The 26,473-nt window shown below is 41.4% G+C and overlaps 1 protein-coding gene across 3 annotated transcripts in view; it reads left to right on the forward strand.

Moving 5' to 3' along the window:
• The first annotated feature begins 1,325 nt into the window (after positions 1-1,325).
• CHD2 (chromodomain helicase DNA binding protein 2) overlaps positions 1,326-26,473 on the forward strand; it is a 69,541-nt gene continuing 44,393 nt past the window's right edge. The window contains exons 1-6 of one of the 3 annotated variants that reach the window (XM_087877795.1): positions 1,340-2,098; positions 2,466-2,593; positions 16,664-16,883; positions 17,894-17,980; positions 18,634-18,699; positions 23,529-23,590. In XM_087877795.1, the coding sequence (XP_087733921.1) occupies positions 2,532-2,593; positions 16,664-16,883; positions 17,894-17,980; positions 18,634-18,699; positions 23,529-23,590 (497 nt within the window). In that variant the 5' untranslated portion in view covers positions 1,340-2,098; positions 2,466-2,531. Of the gene's footprint in view, positions 2,099-2,465; positions 2,594-16,663; positions 16,884-17,893; positions 17,981-18,633; positions 18,700-23,528; positions 23,591-26,473 lie in introns of all 3 variants that reach the window. The other 2 variants (XM_087877794.1, XM_034424728.3) reach the window with 2 other exon arrangements.

The raw sequence follows: 26,473 nt of genomic DNA on the forward strand, positions 1-26,473 counted from the left end.
TTGTTGTATGTGGGTTTGATCATATATAACAATACTATTTGGTTTACTGTTGATACAAGTGTCCAAAGCATTCATGGTGTTGCTACATTGATGCTCCAGTTCATTAAGAGTTGGATAAAGAACTTAGCCAAAATCTTTAATTCAGTTGTCTTATGTTCTCCATAAAAATTAATCTTACCATTTTTACTACATTTACTAAAATCTTTTAAACTTTCCATTCCAATTGATGCATACAAGATTCATTTTAGTGACATACTGATGTATAAAAAATATTGATGGGAATGTATCTAAAATACAAAATGAATGTGTGATGTTGACTTTATTGACAGGAGTAATCATGCTTTTGAAGTAAATGGATGGTTGGCCATTTATGCCATCTTTTGATGTGTTTGTTTGCTTCATTGGTGGCTTAATTCTAGGCTAATGGAATTTCTTGTATATCTAATTTGGTTTTAAAAACTGGTATGAATAATGGTATTAATTGACCTCTTCCCAAATCTCTAATTGGGCAACTGTGTTAAGTACTTTGCTATCGGATTGTTCACTTAGAGTGATTTGGACCTTTTTTTGGACTGAAAAAATATGGAGAAATGACAAATGATGGCTACTATAAATAGTAGAATTTGTGATTCATTTTGATTGTCTCTCGCTCTAGATCAATATCTTTGTCCAGATATTAGGGGTCATGATAAAACCCTAAAACTTCCAAGTATGGAAATGGTTGAAGACGGAATGCTTGTTTTATTTTTGCTCATGAGTTGGAAGCGGTTTTGCTAATATTGATATTTGGCGCTGAGGTTCCGCATGTGCGGAAAAATCATTATAATTCAGCTACATCCCAAGATCAGTTTATGGTCTTTATGTAGACCAGTTGACATGGATTTATTTAACAACTACCTTGGTACCAGATGACCTAAACACAATGGATCTGATTTTGCCCCTTCCAGATGGAACCACTAGGGAGGCGCCATTGAGTTTTGAGGGGCTGATACATAAAACTTTTGTTTCTATTTGGAATTCTCCCACAATTAATGGCTTAGAACCAACAGATTGCCATAACCAAGTAGAACCATTGAAGAGATGACTTCTACTGGAATTACCCATTGGGGTGCTTGCCAACCCATGTACCCTACCAACGCTAATCCAGGAGCCCCAAGTCCCACTTTCCTTCCACCAAAATGGCCCTTTGTGCCACAACTTCCTGTCCAGGGAGGAAGTAATTTTAATCCAAGGGCATAAATATAAGCCAGCCCTTTTCCAACAAAAGCAACCAATAATTTCTCTTTTGGCTTAGAAAGGGTGTCTGAACCAGATGGAGTTAAGTTGCCCCCTCCACAGATGGGAGTTGGCTGGAGATAGTAGTGATGGGGAGTAAGCTCCCTTTAGATGGAGGCTCCCTTTTTCTTTTCTTTTCTTTTTTTTTTGGGTGGAAATGAAGGGGTGGGTCTATGGTACATCACCTGAGTTGTGGGGTAAATGTAGAGAGTGTCAATCAAAGGCAGAGCTCAGAGCTGGGAAGAAAGCTCTAGATGGCGGCTGTGCCTTGGAGAGCGCGCTGAGCCTCCTGCCTTTTTTTTCCCCCCTCTCCGCCACTTTTGCGCAACTTTGTGTAACTTTTGGGCGTCCTCAAGGGGCTCCTGCGGCCCCTGGTCTCTTGTGGAGGCCGGTGCGAGGGGGATCGCGCGTTTTTCGGGCAGAAAAAGGAGCTTTGGGGGGGGACTCTTTTTTTCCCTCTCCCTTCGCCTGGGTAGAAAGAAACAGCCCAGGTCGTTGTTTTTCCCAGCTTGGAAGCCATGGCGTACCTCCATTTTTGTGCGCTCTCTTAATGAGCTTTTTCCTCCGGATCTTTTTTTTTTTTCTTCCCTCTCCCTTTTTTTTTTTTTTTTAAAATATTCCTTTACGGCTTTTAATGATTGCCGGTGGCGATTAAACAATTGCGGGATCGTATGGATTAATTTCGGATGTGTTATTTTTTTTTTTAAAAAAAGAAAGCGGATTTCTTTCTTTTTTTTTCCTGCGTTGCGTTTGGAACGTTCGGAAGCGAATGTTTTCCCACGACTAGAAACCGGGTTGGGGCTGGCGTTGGAGCCTGGCTCAGGTAGGTGGGCGATGATTATCATTTTTTTAGGGGGGATTTTGCCCCCTTTTTTCGGTTTTTTTTTTCTTTTTCTTTTTCCCTTTCGACCGATTTTCAACGATCCTGGAATGACGCAATAAAATACCGAGAATACTTGCTTCCAGGGTTACTTCGGGAAAGTTTTGTAGGATGCTCCCCAGGGCTGTGTTTCCTTCGCATGTCTTTTTTTTTTTTTAAAGATAAATATTTTTATTTGTTTTTACCGTGCTGATGTCCCCCTTCTGTATTATTGTTCTAAGAAAGCTTCGCAGCGTCGGGATTTTTTGTTCTTGCTGTTGAACCCTCAGAAGCAAAAGTGGGAGCTTACCTTTCTTTCAACTTTTGACAGTAAATACCTGGGCACAGGACTCCAGCCGTCCTTCCACCTTTCCCTTAACATTTTAAGAATTGAAAGATGTTGAGAAATACGGAAAAAAGCCAAGGAGAGGAGGGTTCAGTCCACAGCCATGCATCGAGGTATGATCTCTCAACTTTTATTTTTTTTTAAATTATTCTGAGCAACTGTTAACCTTTTGACAGCTTTGACTTACCATCATTGATAATAGAAATAAATACATTTCAGTGCTTTTGATTCTTTTCTTATGAAATGACCTTGAGACTGCTAATATGCCACACCCTGTTTTTTTTTTTTTTTTGATAACAATTTCTGAAACTTGTGGTGTGACTGAAAGGCCCCAAGCTCTACTTAAAAAGTAAAGCACCTTTACACAGATGGAACCCTGTATATTATGCAGTTTCAGCTGCTAAATGTTGCTTTTTGAGGGGTTTTGTGCTGTGAAAAATGACCTTGTTCCCACTGCTGCATTGCACCATTTTATATACAAGGGATTTTTTTCTTTGAAGAATTTGTGGAGTTTAAACTTCAAGTTGAAGGCCTGATAGAAGCCTGATGGTATTTGTAAATCAGAAACTACAGAAAGTTTTATGAATGAAAAAATGTTTATTTTAAAATAAAAAAAAAGAATATGTGTGTTTGCTTGATCCTCTTTGCTTGTATATTCAGTTCGGGATAAGGAACTTTGATACTATTTCAGCATTTTAGGATATTTTGATACTGTGTTTCCAAGCTTTCTCATTGATAGGGTTTGCTTATATTTTACAAAAAGATGTTATCTTAAGACATAATTTTTTGGAATCTTAGGTTCTGTGCATGTCTATTTTAAATGCATATTTTGTTGCTGAATATATGTATGCTGATATTTATAAGGGAAGCAGAAGGACATTTATTGGGGTTTTTTAATATTATATTGACCATACTTTGATGGAAACTAATAGTTATGAGGATTTTTAATATTTTTGCAATGTGTTTATTGATCTTTTCCTGGCTTGTTATTGATATCCCTTTTCAGGTTTTGAATATTTTTATAATTATAAAATACACATGATACTTTATGAGGTCTGTTTCTCAATGCATTATATACATTACTATTTGAAATAATGCCTTTTGCCAGGAAAGCCTTTGATGTAAAAAATACAATGGAAGAGGGCACTTAAATTTTAAAATCTTCTATATGGAATTGACCCATGATTTTTGGATGCTGGAGAAGCTGCTTTGATTCTCAGAAAAAGACAAAAAGGAACTTGGTTTGTTTTGTGTTTTTTATTGCATAATTTTCAGATCTTTGAAGCTCAACTCCAAAAGACAGTGGTAAAAGTCAAATTGCTGACATTGTTAAAAAGTTGGTTTTGAAATTAGCATGCCAATATCTACATTAAAAGAACATAATTATTATTATTATTTTTTTACAAATTGAAGGAAGATATTCAACACTGATGAGAACAGCTATCTATTGTAAACAACAGGACTGAGTTGAATGAAAAGAGATTAATTTAACCAGCCCTTTTACCTTTCTCCCTCCCCCCCCCTCTATTCTCTTGGGTATATTATTTGCATAGCATCCACACTTGAAGTTTTGCTTTCTTGGTAATAAAGGAGTACTACATCAAGCAAAATGTTAACACCCAACTGAATTAAAATAAGACACTCATTATATTAGCAGCACACAGTTCACATGAACTGTGAAAGCATAACTCAGCCTTGCTTGAAAGTTTCTGTTGTAAAGCTTGTTTTCCGAACTGCAACTACTCTTCAGACTGTGTAAAATGAACCTTTTTTTTTTAGTGGGTGGGGGAAGTTAAAAGTTGTGTTTGTGAAGAAATTGTTTTATCAAGACATCCTGGAAGTTCTGTGTACATTGCATTGGAAACTTCCTGCCTGTAAGCACCTAATCCATTTGTGACATCATTTGTTTGAGATGGGTGTGAAGTTGGGTGGGAGCCAGAGTCACTTAAAAGATGGGTGTAACAAATGGTAAATTTTAGGGGGAAAAACTTTTTCTTCCTCACTGTCAAAAAATGCCATTCTAAGTGCCTCCCATTTGCTTATAAACACAAACATCCATTGTCCAAAGAAGCCATCCTTCCTGGGAGTATTTAGATCAGGTATGCTTTATTGAAGTAAAAGTTTCATTAACCTCCTCCCCCCCCCCCCCACTTCACAGCTTCAAAGGATAACTCTGGCTAATGGTGCCTGGAATTACCCCTTATTATTCAAATAGGACTAATGGAAAAAAAATATAGCTTGCTGAAGTGAGCTTCACATCCATGTTCATCTACAACAGGAGTGTCAAACTCGCATGTCTCCCCCCTCCAAGCCACATGCATCACGTGCTGGCCACGTCCACCCCCGGTTTAGCGAAGGGGGGAAAAAGTTGGGATACGTCACGTGATCACAATGTGTCTTGTGAGTTTGACACCTCTGATCTACAACCTGGTATGTTACAAATGGTCAAAATTAACTCTTTTTTTTCTAATCCTGGAAGATTGTTTTATTTAAAACAATCTTCCAGGATTAGAAAAAAAGAGTTAATTTTAAATAACAAGAGCCATGACCAAGCCTTTTCACTTAAGTTTAAATATGGCAGAAAGATACTTTAGGTGTTGCAAGCGAAACATCTGAGATAGTCCACCAAGGATGTTGAGTTTATTAAAAAAATGCCATTGCTTTTCTTCTAAAACAGAATTCATGTTCAAGATGGAATGTACCAAGTCCTTTAAAAAAAGGATGCAAAGCCCCCACTCAAAAGGAGCTGTTTTTAGGATGCTTCATTAAAGCCACACAAATACATTTGTACCATTAATGGATTTGCATTTCTACATCACTTTCTAGCAGTGCTTTTTCTGAGGGGGTTACAGTATAAAATGCACAATGGAAACATGGTAACGTTGAAGAGCAGAAAGGCAACCCTGAATTAAAATTTTAAATTATTTGTGCAGCCCGTGCAAGGGGCGCACCCCCAATGGGCTGGGCTTGTGAGCGTGCTGCGTCTTGGTGCATTAATCAAAGTTCTTCTTAAAACGAAGATTTTTCACCTCCGAAAAGCAAGGACAAGGATGCCCACATGTATTGTCATAGCAAAGGGGTTCTGTAAATAAGGAGCTTCTGCTAGAAATATATAAACTTCAGATATTGCAAGTACTGGCCTCTCCATATTTCTGTAAAAGTTTGGGCTAGAGATTGTATTCAAGCATTCCTCCCTCCCCTCCGACTGCATTCTCATTCTCACCCCAAAACATATTTTTTCACCTCTTAAGTCTGAATTCTGTATGGATTTGCAGTTAGCATGACTGGCCTGGCCTATGCCATAATAAACAGTGTTGGGTCAGATGCCTTGGATTGGGCCAAGCATAAGATGATAAGGACTCTTCCCTTCGGGTTATATCAAGGATAAGGTCTTCTGTTTTTGGCTGCTTCTCCACCCATTGTGGAACGATGCCTTGAGACAATGGCTGCTAAATGCATGCTTGTCTCCCAATTGAGGTCCTTGGGATAGTCTCCTGCAAGCCTTTTCCTCTGCCACCTTCACATTCACGCAGCCCTGGCTCCCACTAAATGCTCAGCCAGTGGCAGCCATTTTATGAAGCAACCCTTGCAGCACAAAGGAGAGGATTATTTAAAGCGGGAGGCGAAGACCAAGGCAGGCACGAGGAGGAGGAAGAGGGTGAGGTTTGGAGAATTGAGGATTGCTGACGTTCTGCCCGATGCCAGCTGTTTCTCTCTCAGGGCAGTGGAGAATGAGAATGGAGGAGAACGAAAAGGAAAAAAAGCATTAGGCATTTTCACTGCAGGGCTGGATTGTCACAAAATGGCTGTTCCTTTGTGCCGCAGAGGCTGACAGACACATACTGCATTGCACTGTGTACTTTTTTTTTTTTCTTTGAAAAAAAAACCCTCAGCAGGAAGTTGGTGGAGAGTTCAAAGGCCATTTTGGGTTGGACGCAGGCTGTGGTTGGCTGCCGTCTCACTTGCTAACAGGCGGGTCCGGAGATGCTGCAGTCCTGCCTTCGGGATGACGTCGCCTCCCTTGCGCCTCCCCTCCAGCCTCCCTCCTCTTGGCTAGTGATGCTTTTCTGCTTGCTCAGGCAGCCAGAGAGAGAGAGAGAGAGAACAAGCAAGCCAGCCACTGCCAGCCCTGGTCTTGGAAGAGGGAGAGAAAGCAGCTAAAGGATTAGCAATCCATGCAAATTTCTTTGTGCTTTCTTTTGTCTGGCGGTGGGTGGGGGCGCTTTGAAAACTAGCCCCCGTCCTCATCAGCTGCCAAATGATCAAGCCGGGATCAATTACAGAAGAATTGTGAAAGAACAGCACAGAAAGTGTATAATTTGCCATGCGGAGAAAGCGCACCAACGTGTTTTATGAACTGTATTTACGCAATGAAGAAATGGATTAGAATGTTTTGAAGACCCAGGCTTCGGAAATGCCCTTTTCTCTTGAGGCACGGATCATTTCCTGCAGGAATAATGGAAAAGTTCTCACACACATAAGACACACACACACACACACACACACACTCAAGCAGGGCAGACTTGAAGAAGTTTAAACTCGTTTAGTCCTCTAAAGCTTTGGCTGCAGTTCAGCCCATACATTTCGGTGGATGATTTCATCCTGTGATATCTTGTTCTAACACTTAGTGTGGGTGACATCTCGCTGCTTTGCAAGTCAACCCCCTTGCCCATTTAGGAGATTTACCATAAAAAAGGGGGGAAGGGGAATGTCTCGCCTTTTAGTATGTGTGATTGGGGGAGAGGGAGGAAGAAGGGCAATATTCAATGGGTAAATCTTTAACCCTGGATTTCCGAAGGCTGAATGTACATAAGAGGGAGAATAGATTACATTCCCTATCATCTGGAGCACCTGGATGGTTGTGTGAGAGTTCAAATGAAACACAACTTTATAGAGAGGTGACATTAAAAAGTAGAACACTTTGCAGACAAGGCAGCTGACAAATTGTGCATTTTATCTTGGAAGCTCATTGTTTTTATCTTGGAGATGCGCTTGGCACTTAATTTAATTTGCTTGGGTCCAAGCATGATGTAGTTTCAAACAGCTTGGGTTTTGTTGCTTGACACACATGCGATTGTAATACAATATTTAATATTGTCCTTTTGGCTAATTCCAAAGTATTTCTGCCAAATTGAATCTCAGTGCTCCTGCAAAAATGTTGGGTTTCTGCAAAAGCTGGTGCTTTCAAGGCAACAGATCTCTTCCTGTTACATCTTAGCAACAGAGTCTGCAGAAAAGATATTTTATTTAGCTAAGAGGAATGGGTTCTGGAATGCTGAAAAACTACTTTTATCTTCTTTGCTCTTATGAGTTCCCTATTGTTATCTTCATTACCATTCAGATGTGATTTATGGATGGTTTCATTTGTTCTGCTTGCTTGTTCTGGAAGAGAGCTATCTTGCTAATCATAAGAGCAGATCAACCCCTGGATTTAATTTCCTGAAGAGAAAAAAATAGTCTGCCTTAGCTGGCTTATATTATTTGAAGTTCCTTTGTAAGCTCTCTTAAATTTTCAAGCCAGGTGTTATTCCACAATCTTGTCATTTTGGTTGAAGTTGATAGAATCTGTAATCCAGTTTGCATAGAAAACCCTTAGAAGAAGGGGAAATCTGTTCAACTCAGTTTCATCTGCTTTGCATCTCTTTGAAATATTTCTTTCATTAAAAAATGATTTTTCTGAAAGAGGTACATTTATTTTTTGGAGATCGATTTTCAAAACTCTACAAAAAGCATCTATATTGCATAAGGCGGTTAGTGCCTTTCAGCTATCTTGGATTACAATTTTCATATTGCCTGAAACGGATCGTGATTGATGGAAAGGGTAGGATTTATGACTACGTTGAAGGTCTCTTAAAAAAAGAATTAAAAGAAAATCAAAACCCTGGTGCATTTCAACACCATCTTGATTTGGTTTCAACTGTTTGTTTTCAACCTTTTAAATGTTACTTTATGTATTTCTCTGTGCTTTATTTAATTGTTTTAGTGCTGTTTGAAGTCTTCCAGAAACTAGCAACTCACACGAATATCCACAGGGAGAAAAAAATGGTTGAAACAAAACAAATACAAAATAGATTCAAAGTACCGGTAGCCTAATTCTTCTAAAATTGAAATAACCCCTCTTTTTCCAATATCCCTCCTGTGTTTTGAGAAGTTGAATTGACGTCCCAAATCTAGGGGATTTCTGGGAGATCTCAGTCATAGGATGGGACATTCCCGATGGTGTCATTCATCTCATCACACTTCAAACCCAGGCCGCTCAATATTTTTTTGAAATTTCAAACCAGAATGCAATGCATGTAGTTGGCCTTGATATTTCAGTGGTGCAGGATTGAAGTAGAAGCTTTGAGGTATCTGTGCATAGCTTCCACTGATTGTACGGTTTGAAATATAATATGTATAATGGCCCTCTGGAAGATAGTTTTATTATTGGTTAATGAGTGGGATAGAAAGCAGGCTAGATTAAGGGGAATTTGGGGAAGGATATATTTGCTAAAGGTTGACTTTTAAAATAAACATATCTACACCCTCTTCCCAAAGCTAAGGGATCCACATTGTGCTAAACTCATGGAATGAAGTCATTAAACCATAATCGGTTGGTCTTAGACAACATCCCAGAATTGGTTGGATTGCCATCACAAATGAAGCCAAACAAGACGTCCATTTGGCAATGATGGATGTGGTTTGTTACAAGGAACCAGCTGCTCTGTGGGTGGGTAGAGCTAAATTTGATGGAGGTTTTTTACAGAACAAGCTTGGTTGACCACCACCCCCACCTTCCAGAGATGTTGATGCTTAGAAGAATAAGATAATCGTTTTGATATCTCTGAGCTCTGAGGAAGTGAGGAAAAGCTCTTTTAAATGGCTTTTTTTTTTTTTTTTTACAGATGTGGCTTACCAAAACCTTTTGAGTTTGTGCTGCATCCATGTGCCATTAAGTAACAAATGAAACAGTCTGAGGCCTTGTTGCTACAAAGCTACAGATGGGGGTCTGAAACATATCCAGGTTGGACACAGATATCCCTATGAGCAGCAGAGTTAAAAGGGGAACACCCATCCGGGTGTTTTAGGGGACTTCCCAAGATCGTTTTTTGAGTTGGTAGATACAATTTGTTGTGTAGTTTCCTCAGATTCTTCAGGAAGAAGAAGAAGGGAGCAAGCAAGCTATTTTGCTTTGTCACGCTTCTATGAAGCGTGGCTTGGCCTCGTGCCTGGCAAACCTGGGATAAATTAATCAGCCTTTTTGTTTTTTTTTAAAGTACAGGTAGTCCTCAACTTACAACAATTCATTTAGTGACCAAAGTTACAACAGCACTGAAAAAAAGTGACTTATTTTTCACATTTCTGACCGTTGCAGCATCCCCACGGTCATGCGAATAAAATTCGGATGCTTGGCAACTGACTCGCATTTATGACGGTTGCCGTGTGCTGGAGGTCACATGATTCCCCCTTTTGCGACTTTCTGACCAGCGAAGTCAATGTGGGAAGCCGGATTCACTTTAACAACGGCGTGACTAATCTAACAATTGAACGATTGCAGCGATTCCTTTAACAAATGTGGCAAGAAAAGTCGTAAAATGGACCAAAATTCACAACATTTCTCACTTAGCAACATAAATTTCTTTTAAAGGAGAAATTTAAAGGCGACCCTTAGTGACAAAAATGGATGTGTAGATGTTAAATGAGCCACATTCTTCTGTGATTAGCATTTATGCCTGGAGTTTAAATAGACAGCTTTTGTGTCTCTGGTTGTTTCATTCAGCCCAGTAATCCATAGTTAAACTACAGTTCATTGAATAAGTCTAATTGTTCAGATCGTCAAACACTTTGAACCCTAAGCTAAGCAATGTTGATATTGGACAATATGAAGAACTGGATGGCATCCAAATTGAGTAGTCTCAAATATGCCACTTTAGCATGTCGTGTGAAGCCTTCCTGTCTCTTATCCTTAGGTATAATTCCATATATTGGGTGTCAAACTCGATTTCATCGAGAGCCACATGAGGTCGTGTTTGACCTCGGAGGGCCAGGGTGGTGGTGGGGGGCATTGTTGGGGTGGGCATTTGACACAGGCTCACTATGCATTTCCCCCCCTTTGCATTCAAAACAGCTATTCCAGACAAAAGGAGATTTACTTTCTGGCATAAATAGTCTCAATTCCATAATGTACAGACTAAAGACATGTAGAGCTGTCCCCAACTGTTATGGGGCTTGGCTCTTTTGTATAGGAGCAGAGCCTAAATGAACTGACAATTTCTCCAGATGTCTAAAAACTGGCCTTTTCCAACAGTCGATCAATCTTTGTTACTACCTCTGTACACAGCCCTAGAAGAGGACTCAATCCTAGTAATAATTTTACAAACTGGATATACCACCCAATTCTCAATGACCCTGGGTGGCTCACAACAATAAAATAAAATACAAGTGAATCAATCACAAGTAAAAGATTAAGATAAACGATGACAAACTCAGTGATACGAGGGGACTCACTCTTCCACCCATCATCTGGATGAAGAGCCAGATGATGTTTTTGGCGCTTCTGAAGAACAGCCATCCAGGTCTTGGAAGTTACTTAGTTCTGTTTGGCAGGTGCTGCTAAAGAGAAGGTGAAGAAGGTTAGGGTTAGTGTCTGCCAGCCAAAATGAGCCCCCCCCCCCCGTTTTCAGTCGGCAGAGTGCTGCAGGAGGCTGAAAGGAGGCCACGCGGGGTCGCATGCAGCCCCCCCCGCCACCCATCCCCCGCAGCCTGTTTTGGCCAGCAGAGGCACCATGGGCCGGTCCTTTGCTATTTCCAGGCTGGCCCCATGGGCCAGATCTCAGCTGGCCGCACCCGGTCCACGGGCCTTGAGTTTGATACCCCTGCCATCAGGGGTGAAATCCAGCAGGTTCTGACAGTTTCTGGAGAATCGGTAGCAGCAGTTTGGAGCAGTTTGGAGAACCCGTAGCGGAAATTCGGAGAACTGGCAAATACCACCTCTGGCTGGCCCCAGAGTGGGGTACGAATGGAGATTTTGCAATATCCTTCCCCAAAGAGTGGGGAGGGAGTGGAGATTTTGCAGTATCCTTCCCCTGCCACGCCCACCAAGCCATGCCACGCCCACCAAGCCACGCCCACAGAACCGGTATTAAAAAAAAAATTGGATTTCACTACTGCCTGCCATAACATATGATCTGAGAGAAAGCATGAGCAGCCAGCCTTCCTTGAAGCTTGATGGCGCCGAGGGATAGAATCTTCTAAGGCCGCAATGGCGAACCTATGCCACGTGTGCCCAAAGTGGCACGTGGGGCCATATCGCCTGGCACACGCAGCCTTTGTCTTCTGTGTTTCTGGCGCGCATGTGCACGTGACAATCAGCTGTCCTTCGCGTTTATGGCAGTGCTGAAAACCGGCGTGCACATGCGCGCCGGCCAACTGATTGTCGGGTGTACATGTGTGCCAGAACCTGGAAGTTTGGCTTTTCTGGAGCACGATCCCTTCGCATGTGTGGCGGTGCCGAAAACCGGCCTGTGCATGTGCACCGACCAACTGATCATCGGGCGCGCATGCGCGCTAGAACCCGGAAGTTCTGTTTTTCCAGAGCGCAGCCACAATGAGCGGGCGCGCATGCGACGTTTCCGTGCAACCATCACTTCGCCATCACTGCTCTAAGGACTCAAATCTGCCTTAATTAGAAAATTTTCTCAAGGACCACCAGTCCTTGAGAAAAGGACCACCAAGGACCACCATGGATCACCAGTTGGTGACCGCTGGTCTACTCTAGACAACCACTTGTCTGACATGCTATACGGCAGTGATGGCTAACCTTTTCTGGATCAAGTGCCCAAAGCGTGCGCACGTGGGCATGAACCCGTGTACGTGCACCCGAACCCCCAAAATGCAATGTGTGTGTGGTCCCCCACATGCACCCCGCCCCGTGCATGTGTCAATGGCCCCCTGCACACACCCTGCCCCCAGCGCATGTGCAGCATAGACCTTAAGACCAGCTGGCTGGCGGGAGGCACGCACGCACGCATGCATGTGCAGTGGAGCAGAACTGAGCGATGGCTTGTGTGCCCACAGAGAGGGTGTGCGTGCCATAGGTTCACCATCACGGCTATAGAGTCTCCTGCTTGAGCAGGGGGTTGGACTAGAAGACCTCCAAGGTCCCTTCCAGCTCTATTCGGACAGCACGTAAAATATCTAGAGGCAGGACTTTATTCGGTTCAATTTAGTTTATAATTTAATACTCTTCCTCCTCTCTCAAGAAAGTTTAAAGGCTGGCTGGTTTTTTGTTGTTTTGTTTTGCTTTGCTTTGCTCTGTTTTTGTTGTTGTTGTTCATTCAGGTGTCTGAATCCTAAATAGATCCTTTCCCTTTTTCCCCAGAACAAGGAAAAGAAAAGTTAAAACACTTTGCTGTGTTTGGGCAACCCTTTTATTTTTAAGCCCCAGCATTTTCCAAACCCCTTCTACCTCACGGTGCTTTTAGCAATGACTTTATCCTTCTATTTGGAATTGCTCAAGAGACAGCAATGCAGGGAGAGCCGTAAAATGGTGGCTTATTCACGGATCATGTTTTCAAAATGGCTTCCCTGACTGCTTGCCCAAAGCTTGCTCTTTCCTGCTTTCTTGCTGCCCTCTGTCAGTTTCCTAAAGAAATGCATTTTAATTTCACTCCGTTGCTTTTTTTCCATGTTTTGCTTTTCACACATTTTAAAGTAAAATAAAAGCTCTTAGCGCGCTGCAGTACATGCCGAACGATTGTGTGGTGTGCTAGGTTCAGGGATCTGCTTCTGAATTATTGCCTTTTTACCACAAGATAAAACCTGGAAGAGTTTCTTTTAAAAAAAAAAAATTTCTTCAGCCCAGTTTCTACCGCTGACTTAATTGACTCATCCAAGATATTTTTTTTTTCTTTTTAAAGGGATTTTATGAGATTCTTTCCTTGATGAACTCCACTTGAGGCAAGAGAAAAACGGCTTTTAATAGCTGTAAAAAAACGGCCTGGCCTAATCCACACCTATAAATTTGGCCCTGCCTAAACATTGGTATTATGGCTGATTTATTTCCAGCCTGCTTAGCCTTTTAGCTTTTATTGCTATTGTTTTGTATCGAGTAACATTTAGACCAGGCTGTTTTATAACACGTTTTGAATGTGGTTTTAAAATTGGAGGAAGAAGCATCGGTCTCTCTGCTGTGTGGTTGATAGCAACACCTTGTTAAGCTGAAAATGCAAATGATCCCTGAGCTCTAGTAATGAATGTCAAGGAGCACCATGGAGGAAAAATGGACTAAAATTGAATAAAACCAGACTAATGTGAAAGGGTCCAGCAACCAGCCTAGAATTGATAATGAAGCTACTTTTTCCCCCATGTTTTATTTATTTTATTTATAATTAATAATAATAATAATATAATATAATATAATATAATATAATATTATAATATAATATAATATAATAATATAATATAATATAATATAATATAATATAATATAATATAATATAATATAATATTATAATATAATATAATATAATATAATATAATATAATATAATATAATATTATAATTAATATAATAATTAATTATTATTTATATTGTATGTTTTTATCTGGCTGTACACCGCCCTGAGTTCCTCGGGAGAAGGTGCGGTATATAAATTGGAGATAAAATAAAAATAAATTAAAATAAATAATACTTTTCATCTCCATTGAACAGTGCGTGAACTAGGTACAATTTTTAAAAAATTCATAGTTCACATATTTGTTGTTGTATTTGTTACAATGACATTAATAATATAACTATTGTATCAATATACTTTACAACAGTACATATCTTTGTCATAAACTTCTCTCCATGGTACAAATTTCTTTTCTTATATTTCCTCCTTCCTAACTTCTGTTTCTATTCTCTAGCCCGTGTTAGCACACCTATGGCACACGTGCCGGAAGTGGCATGCAGAGCCATTTTTCGGGGCACGCAAGCCATCGCCAAACTCAACTGAAACTGTGCATGCGTGTGCGCCCAGCTGGTGTTTAGGCCTCTGGTGCGCGTGCGTGCAATGCGTGTGTATTTGCGCATGAGATTACTGGTGCGCAGCACGCAAATGCGCAGACAACATTTGTGTGCGTGCATTGCGTGCGTGAAAGCTGTGCACATGCGCATATGATGAGATTGTGCCAGTGCACATGCGCAAAAGCTGCACGCATATGCAGATGGTGCGGTTGTGCACGCAGCGCATAGTGGGGGTGCACGCGAAAGCTGTGCGCAGGCGCAGATGGTGCGGTTGCACGCACAGCACATGGGGAGGAGTTGCATACTACCATGGATGGCATGTGGGTATGCGCAATGCACACAGCGCGTTCTGTTCAGCACTCAGTAAGTAAAAGGTTCGCCACCATTGCTCTAGCCATTGATAAAATACCTCCCAGATCAGAAAATATTCAGTATCTTCTCTGTCCTTAATGATAAGCGTTAATCTGTCCATTTCTGCGTATTCCATTATTTTCTGAGTTACCTTCTCATTTGATGGGATCTCCTCATTCTTCCACTGTTGCGTAAATACAATCCTAACCGCAGTCAGTATATGTAAAATCAAATATGTAGTCTTTTTATCATATTTTTCCGGTAAAATGCCCAACAAAAATGTCTCTGGTCTCAGTTCAATATGCTTCTTTGTCATTTTTTCCAGCCAGGTATATATTTTCGACCAATATTTTTTGATTTTGGGACATGTCCACCACATGTGGTATTATGAGCCCAGTGTTTGGTTACATTTCCAACATTTTGCTGATCTGTCTTTATACATTTTAGCCAACCTTGCCGGTGTAAAGTGCATCTGTAAAACATTTTATACAGATTTTCCTCATAAGCGGTTGACATTGACAATGAAGTTACTGAAGTGATGCACAGCATCTGAGGTGGAGTGGCAAGGGCAATTGCTATGATTGATTGCTTGGATGGTCCTTTTCCGTATACCAACCTGCAATCTTATGGGCTTTTCATCGCAGAAGTTGCAGGTTTCACAACACATGAAACCCAGCTTAACTAAATTTAGTTGCTGTATTCACATGACTTGTAGTGTCCAAAGAAATAAATCTTGTAATAGTAATGTGATTTGGTTCACACAACAGACTTAAGACAATATTGCTGGATCTCTAGTACATTGTATGGACTTATACACTAAGACAGTGATGGCTAACCTTTTTGCCGTTGCATGCCAAAAGCAGAGGGAGCGCGGGGGGATTGCGTGGGCATGTGCCCACACCCATAATTCAATGCTCCCCCACGCATGCGCGTGTCCTCCCTCCGTTTTTGGCACATGTGGACCCGGTAGGCCCGTTCTTTGCCCTCCCCAGGCTACAGAGGCTTTCTTGGAGCCTGGGGAGGGTGAAAACGGCCTTCCCCACCCCTCTGGAGGCCGGAAACAGTATGTTTCCCGACTTCCGGTGGGCCTGGAAGGCCTGAAAATCAGATGGCCGGTGCACGCATGCGTGCTGGAGCTCAGCTAGGGCAACGCTTGCGTCCCCACATACATGGCTCCACGGTTCGCCATCACGGCACTAAGATGACTGGATGATAGACCTTTCAGGAACCTGGCCTTTTCCTACAAAACCTTATGACTACAGAGATCCTAGAATATCAAGAACTCTGATTTCTCCTTCCCTAAACTCTGTGGTTATTAGACTTAACCAGAGCAGGTTCCTCCAGAAAAATCAATTGCTTATATCATAATTCAGAAGTGAACATATGGGTGTGTTTCTGGAGATCGCTGTGTGTTAACATATAGTGTAAACCTAGCAAATTTGAAACCCCTAAAATGGCTCAGCCTATAGGTAGGTGGGCTTTCCAAACCTGAGTATCCTCTTCCCCAATCCCAAAAAAAGAGATAAACTGTAATTTTCAGGACAGTTAACTTCCTCTGAATTGGGGAAAGCTTGAAACAGATCCCACAAACTTATGGATGTCCGGTAAGTCACTTTGAGTCGCCATGTGTGAGTAGGCGGCAATATAAATTTTCTACATAAATAAAGTAAATAAATAATAAATTTCATGATGGAAGTATGTTGACCAAGATAATGAAGTCCACTTAGTTGTGAAGATGTATTGCTCGAAGAAAATAATAAGACCATACCATATTTTGGGGGAGCTCAAAAGACAACCTGTTATATCCTTGAGGGTAAAAAAAATCTCGCTATTTTTCTCCACAGTCACTCGGCATCTGAAGAGGGCTCGGGTTCCGAATCGGGGAGCCAGTCAGACAGCGAGCAAGGCAGTGATCATGGAAGTGAATCCAATAGCAGTTCCGAGTCTTCAGGAAGTCAGTCCGAATCAGAGAGTGGATCCACAGCATCCAAGTCTCGACAGACCCCTCCGGGAGCTAAAGAGAAACCAGCATCCAAGAAAGAAAGGCTAGCTGACGTCAAAAAGGTACGGCCTTGCCTTGCTAAAAGTGGGGATCACTTGGGAGATTGGGAAGCTTAAGGGGTGAAAGGGGTGATAATGTTGCTTGATTGGGACTTGTGTGTCTTCCAAGGAGAATGTTTTGAGTGTTGGTTTAAAACATTACCGTGTTTCCCCAAAAATAAGACCCTGTCTTACATTTTTTTTGAACCCTGAAATAAGCGCTTGACCTTATTGCCATGCACTCAAAAGCCCGATTGGGCTTATTATCAGGGGATGTCTTATTTTGGGGGAAACAGGGTATGACTTCTATCCCAATGCCCCAAGAAAGATCTAATTTACCACCATAAGACCTCCCCGGATAATAAGCCCAATTGGGCTTTTGAGCGCATGAAATAAGCCCCCCCAAAAAATCCACCCCCGAAAATAAGCCCTACCAAAAATAAGCAAATAAGCTGCATGCACCTACCCGAAAATAAGCAAATAAGATGCATGCGCAGCTAATTGCCACCATTTTATCTGGTTAGGGTTAGTGAGACAGAGCTGGAAATCAGGTAAGAGAGCAAGAAGAGCCCCATCTTGCTCCACGCACCCCAAAATAATAAGACCTCCGAAAATAAGGCCAAGCGCTTATTTCGGGGTTCAAAAAATATAAGACAGGGTCTTATTTTTGGGGAAACACGGTAGGAGAAGAACAGGCAGAGCTGGGGGATGGAGTTAAGCATGTCATCAGCTTAGAATCATTACATTCCCACAAACAGTCCAAGTCCAACCCCAACCCCCCCTGAATTCCATTGGTCCTTATCTGACGCCAATTTAGTGTTGAACTTGAGTTGTCTAGATCCTTGTGTATAGGCTTCCGTGCTGCAACTTCACAGATGATCCCCATCCTTTGCACCTGACATCCAATTTGTTCAGTCAAGTAGCCCAACCTATATCATAGAGACACTTCCAGGAGAATATAATGGATGATTTTCTTCTGAGTGCCCTTCGTATCCCTTAGTGGAATACAAACGCCAGCTTGATTTATTTTGCAGATGTGGGAAGAATATCCTGACGTTTACGGGGTGAGACGATCCAACCGTAGCAGACAGGAGCCTTCGCGTTTTACTATAAATGATGAGGTAAGGGGAGAGGAAACCCATAAAGAGCAGAAGCCATCCTTGGAATGAAAGTTGTTATTCGTTGGTTGCATTTTGCAGTCCTGAAGCGCTGTTCCTGCAACCGAAGCCAGGTCAAAAAATCCAGTTGCCCATCGGACCTTTCGTGTGTCCAAATGGGAAATGATATGATCCTCATTGGAGTCTTGGACAATCAATCCATGACGAGAAACAAGGAGAGGTTGCAGGAACAGCCCTGCTTTGAGACTCCAGAAAGATGGCATGATTAAAAAGCAATGCATGATAAAAGTGTGCATGTTTATATATATTGTGTTGTTCCTTTGTGTTAAAACTTTTGCCTCCTTTTTTATATTATAGATGTAATCCTCTCTTCAAAAATCCATGCATGAGATGAGTTCAGATGGTTAATTTTTTTTTTTCATCTGATGGCTGGGACATCAAAACCCATTTCTTTCCTTCACTTCCATCCAAAACCGTATTATGGGCAGTGTGGTTATGGAACTGGCCACCTTTTCTTTGCCGCTTTTGTGAGTGACCGATTCTCCCACATTTTTTCTCTTTCTTTCTTTCTTTCTTTTTTTCTGTTTGTGTGCATATTTCCCACTCCGACCAATGTCCAAAGCGAGTAAGCAAGTTTTCCCTTCTGTTTTTTACAGACGGAGAAAATGAGGCTCAGGAAAGTTCAGAATCAGACTGAAAATGTCAAAGTTGGAAGTCCAAAGGTAGGCACCTAAATTTATATTCGAGCACCTGCAAAAATAAGCGGCACCCTCTCCTCCCGTTAAGGAGTCCTCTAAAAATGGGTCCATTTATGCTTGGGTGCCTATATATGGATTTAGGTGCCTAGCAGAAGGCACCCAGATTTGAACATTTTGCATCAAAAAGAATTGTTCTCTTGGCCCTTCCCCGTCTTGTCTTCGAATTCAACTCTCTTCGGTCAGGTTGGATTCACCGCAATGAGAAAAATTGCATAACAGAAATCTTCAGAGGTTTTTAAATCCTCAATTGTCATTAATATAATTATTACTATTCTTTTTTCCCTTTGGGGGCCGGTGCACTTAAGGGCAGGTTACGTTTTTTCTAATAAACATTTCTGGATCCCAGGCCTGTGTTTGTGCCACTGAATGGATACTGAAGCAATAGAGGGAAGGCTCTTTGTGAAGTTATCTGAGATAATACAGAAGCAAAGACTTGTCTTAGTTTAGTGACTGAATTTCCCGGCAGAGGCAAGATTTGAAATTGATTTGTAGGATAGCCTTTAATCTGCTTCTTTCTTCTCAAAGCAACTTGGCATAAGGAACATGTCTTCCAGCTGTGTTATACTCAGACCAGCTCTGCCTTCCATTCTCTCCCTGTTTCTCCTCTTCTCTCACATAATCCTGTGCGATCTTCCATCTTGGACAATGGTTTTGCCCATGCCATCCGGACTAACCTGTCCATATTCTTTCCCCCTCCCACCCAAAAGTCCTCTGAAGGCTCAGATCCAAGGGGTCCATCGATTCTTTTGTCATTAAACAACAGGGTTTTGTTTTCCTTTTTCCAAGTTCTGCAAATGCCAAGCTCAATGGCCCTCTTTTCTCTGTCATAATGGCCCAGGATGCACTGGGCTGGTGATGTCGCACCCACCCCTGATCTCCACTGCAGGCAAGAGTACCCGTTAGGGGCTCAGGTAAGCCCTTTCCAATTTTTTGTTTTACAATATTACGTGGTTTTTGCAAACATTGGATTTTCTGCCTGCTAGATGTTTCTGTTGCCCGTGCAACCGACAGTGGCTTTATTTGTATCTTATGCGAAAGAAAAATATGTTTATGGTTCACTATTCATTATTGCAATACCACGCAATAATGTAAAAATAAAAAATAGAAAGCTGCTTTTCCTCCTGAAATGGAAATGGATTGATTATTCTGATGGGAAAGGGAACAGTGCACAACCTTCACTTTAACTGTGCTTTAATTAATGGGATCTTGCTTATGCAAAACTGTAGTCTGTAAATGCTGCTTTTGTCATTTAAGGAATCTAATGAGGGTGCTTCTAGGAATCCTTAACAATTTCTTGTTTCATGGTGAACTACTTTTGCCTGCATAATATTTTTCCATTGGGTGTATGTATTTTCAAAAACACATAACTACAGCACCCTCACACATGCATCCTAGGAAAACAAAGGTCCCTTAACTTCCCTCCGGATGAGTTCCCAAAATTACTCCTCTCTATGGACTTTTTCCACTTTACGATTCCACCTTGCAAAGAAGCTCCTGCTATCTTGTTTGATGTGGCTTTGAGAAAAAAAACATTCTGGCAGGATTGTGCACAAAAGCACTACATAAATTAGAAAAACTATTGGAATTATATCTCTGTTCTGCTGTGATGAGGTTAGGAGTTACTTCATTGTGGACAATGTGATGTTAAAAGGGCAAAGAAGTCAAGAGTTCCACCCAACATCTTAAACCGCAGTTTAAGACTGAACTCTTGGTTAAGGTTTGCCTTTGGATTGTTGGCTTAAACAAGTGTGAATGTTTGGATAAGCAAAGCCATGCAAAGATTGTCTTGAAGGGCTTCAGAAAATTTCATCAAGTGCACTAAAAACTACCATGGTTCTCCCAGCTTCTTCCACTATCTGTGTTCACACAATATCTATAATCCGTTTTGTGTGTTTGGGGTTATTGCAGGGTAGGGAGCTGGGCTGGGGAACCAGACAATATCAAAGAGTGAGATTTGAAGGAAGATCAATCACCACAAGAGCTTTACCTTCTACTCCTGTGTTTGAGTAGCTTCAAGGTTCTTGTTTATTGCCAACTGCATCAAGGGACATATATAATTCTCAATTCAAGAACAAGGTTACAGCTTCTCAGTTGGAGAAGACATATGCAAGTTTATTTTGATGGGATTTTCTCCGGTAAGGGACAGAACAGGAAGCTGAATTTACAGTAAAAAAAAAAGAGGGAGAGAGAGAGAGAGAAAGGAAGGGAGGAAGAAAGAGAGAGAGAGAGAGAGAGAGAGAGAAAGAAAGAGAAAGAAAGAAAGAAAGAAAGAAAGAAAGAAAGAAAGAAAGAAAGAAAGAAAGAAAGAAAGAAAGAACACAACCAGTCCAAGAAAATTGGATTCATTCTTTGGATGTTTTCCTTGATGGAGGAAAGTGTGCAGAAAATGATCTACGTAGTAGAATGAAGGAAGGTTTGGGGGCAAATTCCTCTGTTCTGGAATAGCATGATGTGCAAACCTATCCTTTTGAGTTTCACATAACACAATTTCTTATTATGGATTTGCATTTCCCCAAGCTGATAAATAACAAACCATCTTATGGCTACACTTCATGTATGAGTGCCTTGAACTATGTTTTTCTGCCCCTGAAGGGCAAGAGAAGATGATGGCCAGGAGGATAGAAGGAAGGTTCCCTTCAAAGCTTGGGGGCACCAGTGAGGTAAAGCTTTTGTAAAGCTACAAAAGGGATAACTTCAGCTCCTATAATTCCATGCCAGCATCTGGCTCCTGTAATGAAGCTCTCATCTGGATCTGGTGGAGGATGAGCCAGTGCAGTGCAGAGGCTTTGTGATAGATGGGAGTCAGTATACAACTTGTAATTTGGGGAAGGATCAGAAGAAGAAATAGATTTGTGGTTCTTTTTTGGTGCAGGGTGCTTGAATGAGCACTTCAGATATGGAGAGCCAATTACTGTTCTGTGTATTTGGATGCACATTAAAAATTGGGGATTGTTTTCAAAATTTGCAAGGGACACGCTTTAACCTTTCAAGTTTCATAAAGATCCTGGAAAGAGACAGATGTGCCCAGCTGTTGGCTGCAAAGATCTTCTTATTCTCTTTACCTGTTTCTAATATACTTGGGTTCCTGCATCTAACATTGCAGCTAATTTTCTTAACTCTCTTGTCATCTCTAATTTAAATAACGTTGCCCTGTTCTCACAGGGAAAGAAAACTGAAGAAACAACGGATGATTCCATTTCTAAGTGTGTTTTTGTCAGTCTCAAGCAGATTTTTTTGGTGGGGTCTTTGTTCGGCGCCAGTACAGTATCTTTGGAATCCCTTTCACCCTGTTACCCGTGAGAGCTGTTACATACATGATGTCATGCAAATCCCACGCTTGACATTCTGGCCTCTGAGCACCCATTTTGCGCTGAACGAGCTGTCCGTCAATAGGGCACTTTATTACTTTGAGAAAGGTTATCCAGATTTATGGGCATTTAACTGTGGTGTATAGTTTCTTTTTCCTTACTATTGAGTGAACAGAATGTTGTTCTGCTCAAAAAAATAAAGGGAACACAAGCAGAAGAGATCTGAGATCTGAATGAGTGAAATAGCCTTATTAAATACTTTGTTCGTTACATACAGTAGTTTTGTGTTCCCTTTAGTTGTTTGAGCAGTGTATAAACTACTGTATGTAACGAACAAAGTATTTAATAAGGCTATTTCACTCATTCAGATCTCAGATCTCTTCTGCTTGTGTTCCCTTTATTTTTTTGAGCAGTAGAGTTTAATTGTTTAAGAAGATTTAATAAATATATGTAAGCATAAGAGTAATCTTGCATAAAAATTAGGAGATGTATTTTAAGGGCTTCCCTTCCCCTTCTCCTCCTCCTCTTTCTCTTTTTTTCCTTTTATTATTAATATTATTAATTTTATTATTAATATTAATTACCTGTGTCGGGTAATTAATCAATGGTTGTCTACCCACTGCAATTGAGAGACTCTCAGTGGCTTACTAATTCCATTCAATGCAAAAACAACAACAAGAAGAAGATTTTGAAAGTATGAAATTGAAATTGTATGATTTTAAATTGAAATGGAATTTTAGAAGTGTTTATTCAGCCCTTTCCCATTTTTATTTTTTGAGGGGGTTGTTCCTGATCCCTCATAATTTGGGGAGTATGTCTCATCATGATGTGCCTTTGAAAGCCATGTATGGCAGTTACCTGAACTGACAGAAGAGAATATTTATAGCTCAGGGTTGAACTGTTGGGTCCTTGGTGCTCTCTGAGCTCGGTTGTTTTCTTGCAGACGTTTCATTACCAAAGTAGGTAACGTCATCAGTGCACCAAAGACCCCACATTACTGATCCTCCCCTGAAGGGGGAGCCCATGTACAGGTGAGCAGGACCGTCCCTTCCTGCAGCTTGCATCCTGTCTTCTGCAACGCTTGGAAAGCCTTGGGTGTGGCTGCTTATTCCTTCTTTTTTTGACTATTCTTTAATCCTTTTGTCTTCAATTTGGGTTTCTTTTTCCTTTGCCCACTTGTGTTCACGATGTAAAAGAGTTCCTGTTTTTTTTAAAAAAAACGACAAACGAAAGAAACACAACACCACAGAACTGCTGAGATCGTGGGCCAAAAAGGGTGTTGCCTATTTATTTGCTGTGTGGTAGCGAATGCCTCCCCTATGGATTGTGTTGGCTTTGAATCTGGGGGAATGAGCCAAGGCACGTCCCAACACCCTTTATGGATGCCAAGAATATTTGCAGGCGAAATATTGCAGCCATCAAACCAGCAGCCTCTCTTATTGCTCCTTCCCTTTCTCTCTCCCTCCTTCTCTCTTTCCGTTCAAGGGTCATAGCGAGTCTGAAAGTGAGAGTCCCAAAAGAAGAGGTTCAAGGCAAGTGAGAAAAATGTAAGTTACGAGGGCTCCGCCTCGTTTCTGAAACAAATCTAGTTTTCCTTTTTTTTTTTTTTTGAAAGGATTCTCGAGTCTCTACGGGTAGCCCTCAACTTACGACCCGACATTTCTGTTGCTCAGCGAGACAGCTGCTTAAGTGAGCTTCGCCCCATTTTACAACCTTCCTTGCCATAGTTGTTAAGCGAATCACTGCAGTTAAGTTAGTGGACACGGTTGTTAAGTGAATCTGGCTTTCCCCGTTAACTTTGCTTGCGAAAAGGTCACACAAAGGGATCATGTAACTCCGGGAGACACGGCAACCCGTCATAAATACGAGCCAGTTGCCAGGTGTCTGAATTTCAATCACCTGAGCATGGGGAGACTGCAATACACGTGTGGGGGGAAAAAAACAGTTGTGAGTCCCTTTTTTTTCAGTGCCGTGGTAACTTCAAACAGTCCCTAAATGAATGGTTGTAAGTCGAGGACTATCTGTAGTGGATGGTTGGAATGTTAGTTACAAGGTGCTTCATTTCAACCTTCTCTATCTTGGATTCTGCACGACGTATTTTCAAAGTATTGGAATAGATTTCTCCAGCCTGGTGAATTTCTACATCTCATAATCTGCGAACCTGACTAGTGTTCCTACTGACTGTGAGGGGATTGCCGAATTTCAAATAAAGGGCCCTGATTGGGAAATATTGCTGTTCTGTTTTTGTTTTTTAAAAAAGGTCCAATTTTTGTTCACTGTTGATCTGGAAGCCACCTTGAAGGAGTCAGATGCAAAAACAAAAAAAATCAGTCTAAATTGAACAGCTAAAGAAATAAAGGAGGATAGGTGTTTCCCCCCCCCCCCACTCCAAGAGGCAACTGGACTTCCTGGTTTTTCTTCGAAGACGTTTCTTTTCTCATCCAAGAAGCTTCTTCAGCTCTTGAGAAGAAGGGGAGAAAGGAAGGGGAAGTAGGGAAAGAGAAGGAGAGGAGGAAAGAAGAAAGTAGGAAGGATAAAAGAAGGGAGGGAGACGGAAGAGAATGAGAAGAAAGATTGCTGTACAATAAAAAAAAGATGAAATGGAAGAAAGGCAACCCCAAACATGTGTAAATGTATTAGGATAAAGAATGAATTATTAAAAAGTAAAAAAAAGAATAAGTATGAGTAAAAATAGAGAAATTAGAATTTGAGGGCGGATGAAGACGTTTATATAAATAAACATAGAAATATTAAGATATGATTAAAAAATATGGAAAAAGATGATTTTGGCAGAAATTGTAACTAAGTAAAATGTATTTGGATGCGATAAGTTGTATAAGATATGATATGGCCAATATGTTCATAAAATATGCGGGTGAATGGGGTGGGGGGAGAGAAAAAATCAATAAAACTTGATTTTTTTTAAAAAAAGAGAGAAGCTTCTTCAGCTTGAAGAAGCTCCTTGGATGAGAAGCGAAACATCTTCAAAGAAAAACCAGAAAGTCCAGTTTGCCTCTTGAAAAAAAAAGCATTTTTGGGACAACTTTGTGACCTGGATGACTGAGAATCTCCATAGACATTTGAAGATGGAAGGACTTCCTTGTTTCTGTCCAAAGGAGGGAAATCTTAATCATGGAAAGTCCTCTCTTCTGAATAGTAGGTCAAGCCAAAGGGTTCCTGTCCCATTTATAGTTCCTACCTTCCTCCAAAGAAGAAAAACATAGAAACCCCTCCAAAGGAACCCTCAAGAACAGTGTTTCTCAACCTTGGAAGCTTGAAGATGGGGGGACTTCAACTCCCAGAATCCCCTAGCCAGCGCTGCTGGCTGGGGGATTCTGGGAGTTGAAGTCCCCCCATCTTCAAGCTACCAAGGTTGAGAAACACTGCTCAAGAACCTTTGTGTGAATAAACAAGGATTCTACAACTGGGGCTTCCTTCTTCTCCCAGACACGTTATGGCCCATATGTAGGTGCTGATGCTTTAGGGCTACTTCCAGACCAGGGATGGTATTCAGCAGGTTCTGACAGGTTCTGGAGAACCGGTAGTGGAAATTTTGAGTAGTTTGGAGAACTGGCAAACACCACCTCCGGCTGGCCCCAGAGTGGGGTGGGAATGGGGATTTTGCAGTATCCTTCCCCCAGGAGTGGGGAGGGAATGGGGATTTTGTAGTATCCTTCCCCTGGAGTGGGCTGGGAATGGGGATTTTGCAATATCCTTCTCCCAGAAGTGGGGAGGGAATGGAGATGTTGCAATATCCTTCCCTCAGGAGTGGGGAGGGAATGAGGATTTTGCAGCACAGTGGACTAAAGCACTGTTATTAACAGATTAACATCTGCTGCTTGCAATTACTGCAAGTTCAAATCTCACCAGGCTCAAGGTTGACTCAGCCTTCCATCCTTTCAAAGGTAGGTGAAATGAGGACCCGGATTATGGGGGCAATAAAATGACTTTGTATAAATATACAAAAGTATGAAGGCTATTGCTTAACGCATTGTAAGCCTCCCTGAGTCTCCGGAGAAGGGCGGCATATAAATTAAAGCAAAAAAAAAAAAAAGTATCCTTCCCCTGGAGTTGGGTGGGAATGGAGATTTTGCAGGCCCACCAAGCCAGACCACGCCCACAGAACCGGTAGTAAAAAAAATTGAATTCCACCACTCTTCCAGACCATTGAGGTGCATTTCCACCATTGGAAAATTACTTAAAACCATGGTGATGTGGTTATGTACAAGAGGTTTGCGTCAGAAGACACAAGGAAATATCAGAGGAAAAATAAATGCTGGCTTGTCAGCTCAAAGCTTAACTCTGATCCTCATCACACATGTGACACAGTCATACCTTCCATACATCATCATCATCATCAAACATCTGGGGTCGCTTTCCCTTCTTTGTCTTCTCCTCAGACTTCACTCTTGGTGGCTACATGGAACATG

The sequence above is a fragment of the Pantherophis guttatus genome, chromosome 13, assembly GCF_059756535.1.
Source record: "Pantherophis guttatus breed Tessera chromosome 13, ASM5975653v1, whole genome shotgun sequence".
Lineage (NCBI taxonomy): Eukaryota > Metazoa > Chordata > Lepidosauria > Squamata > Colubridae > Pantherophis > Pantherophis guttatus.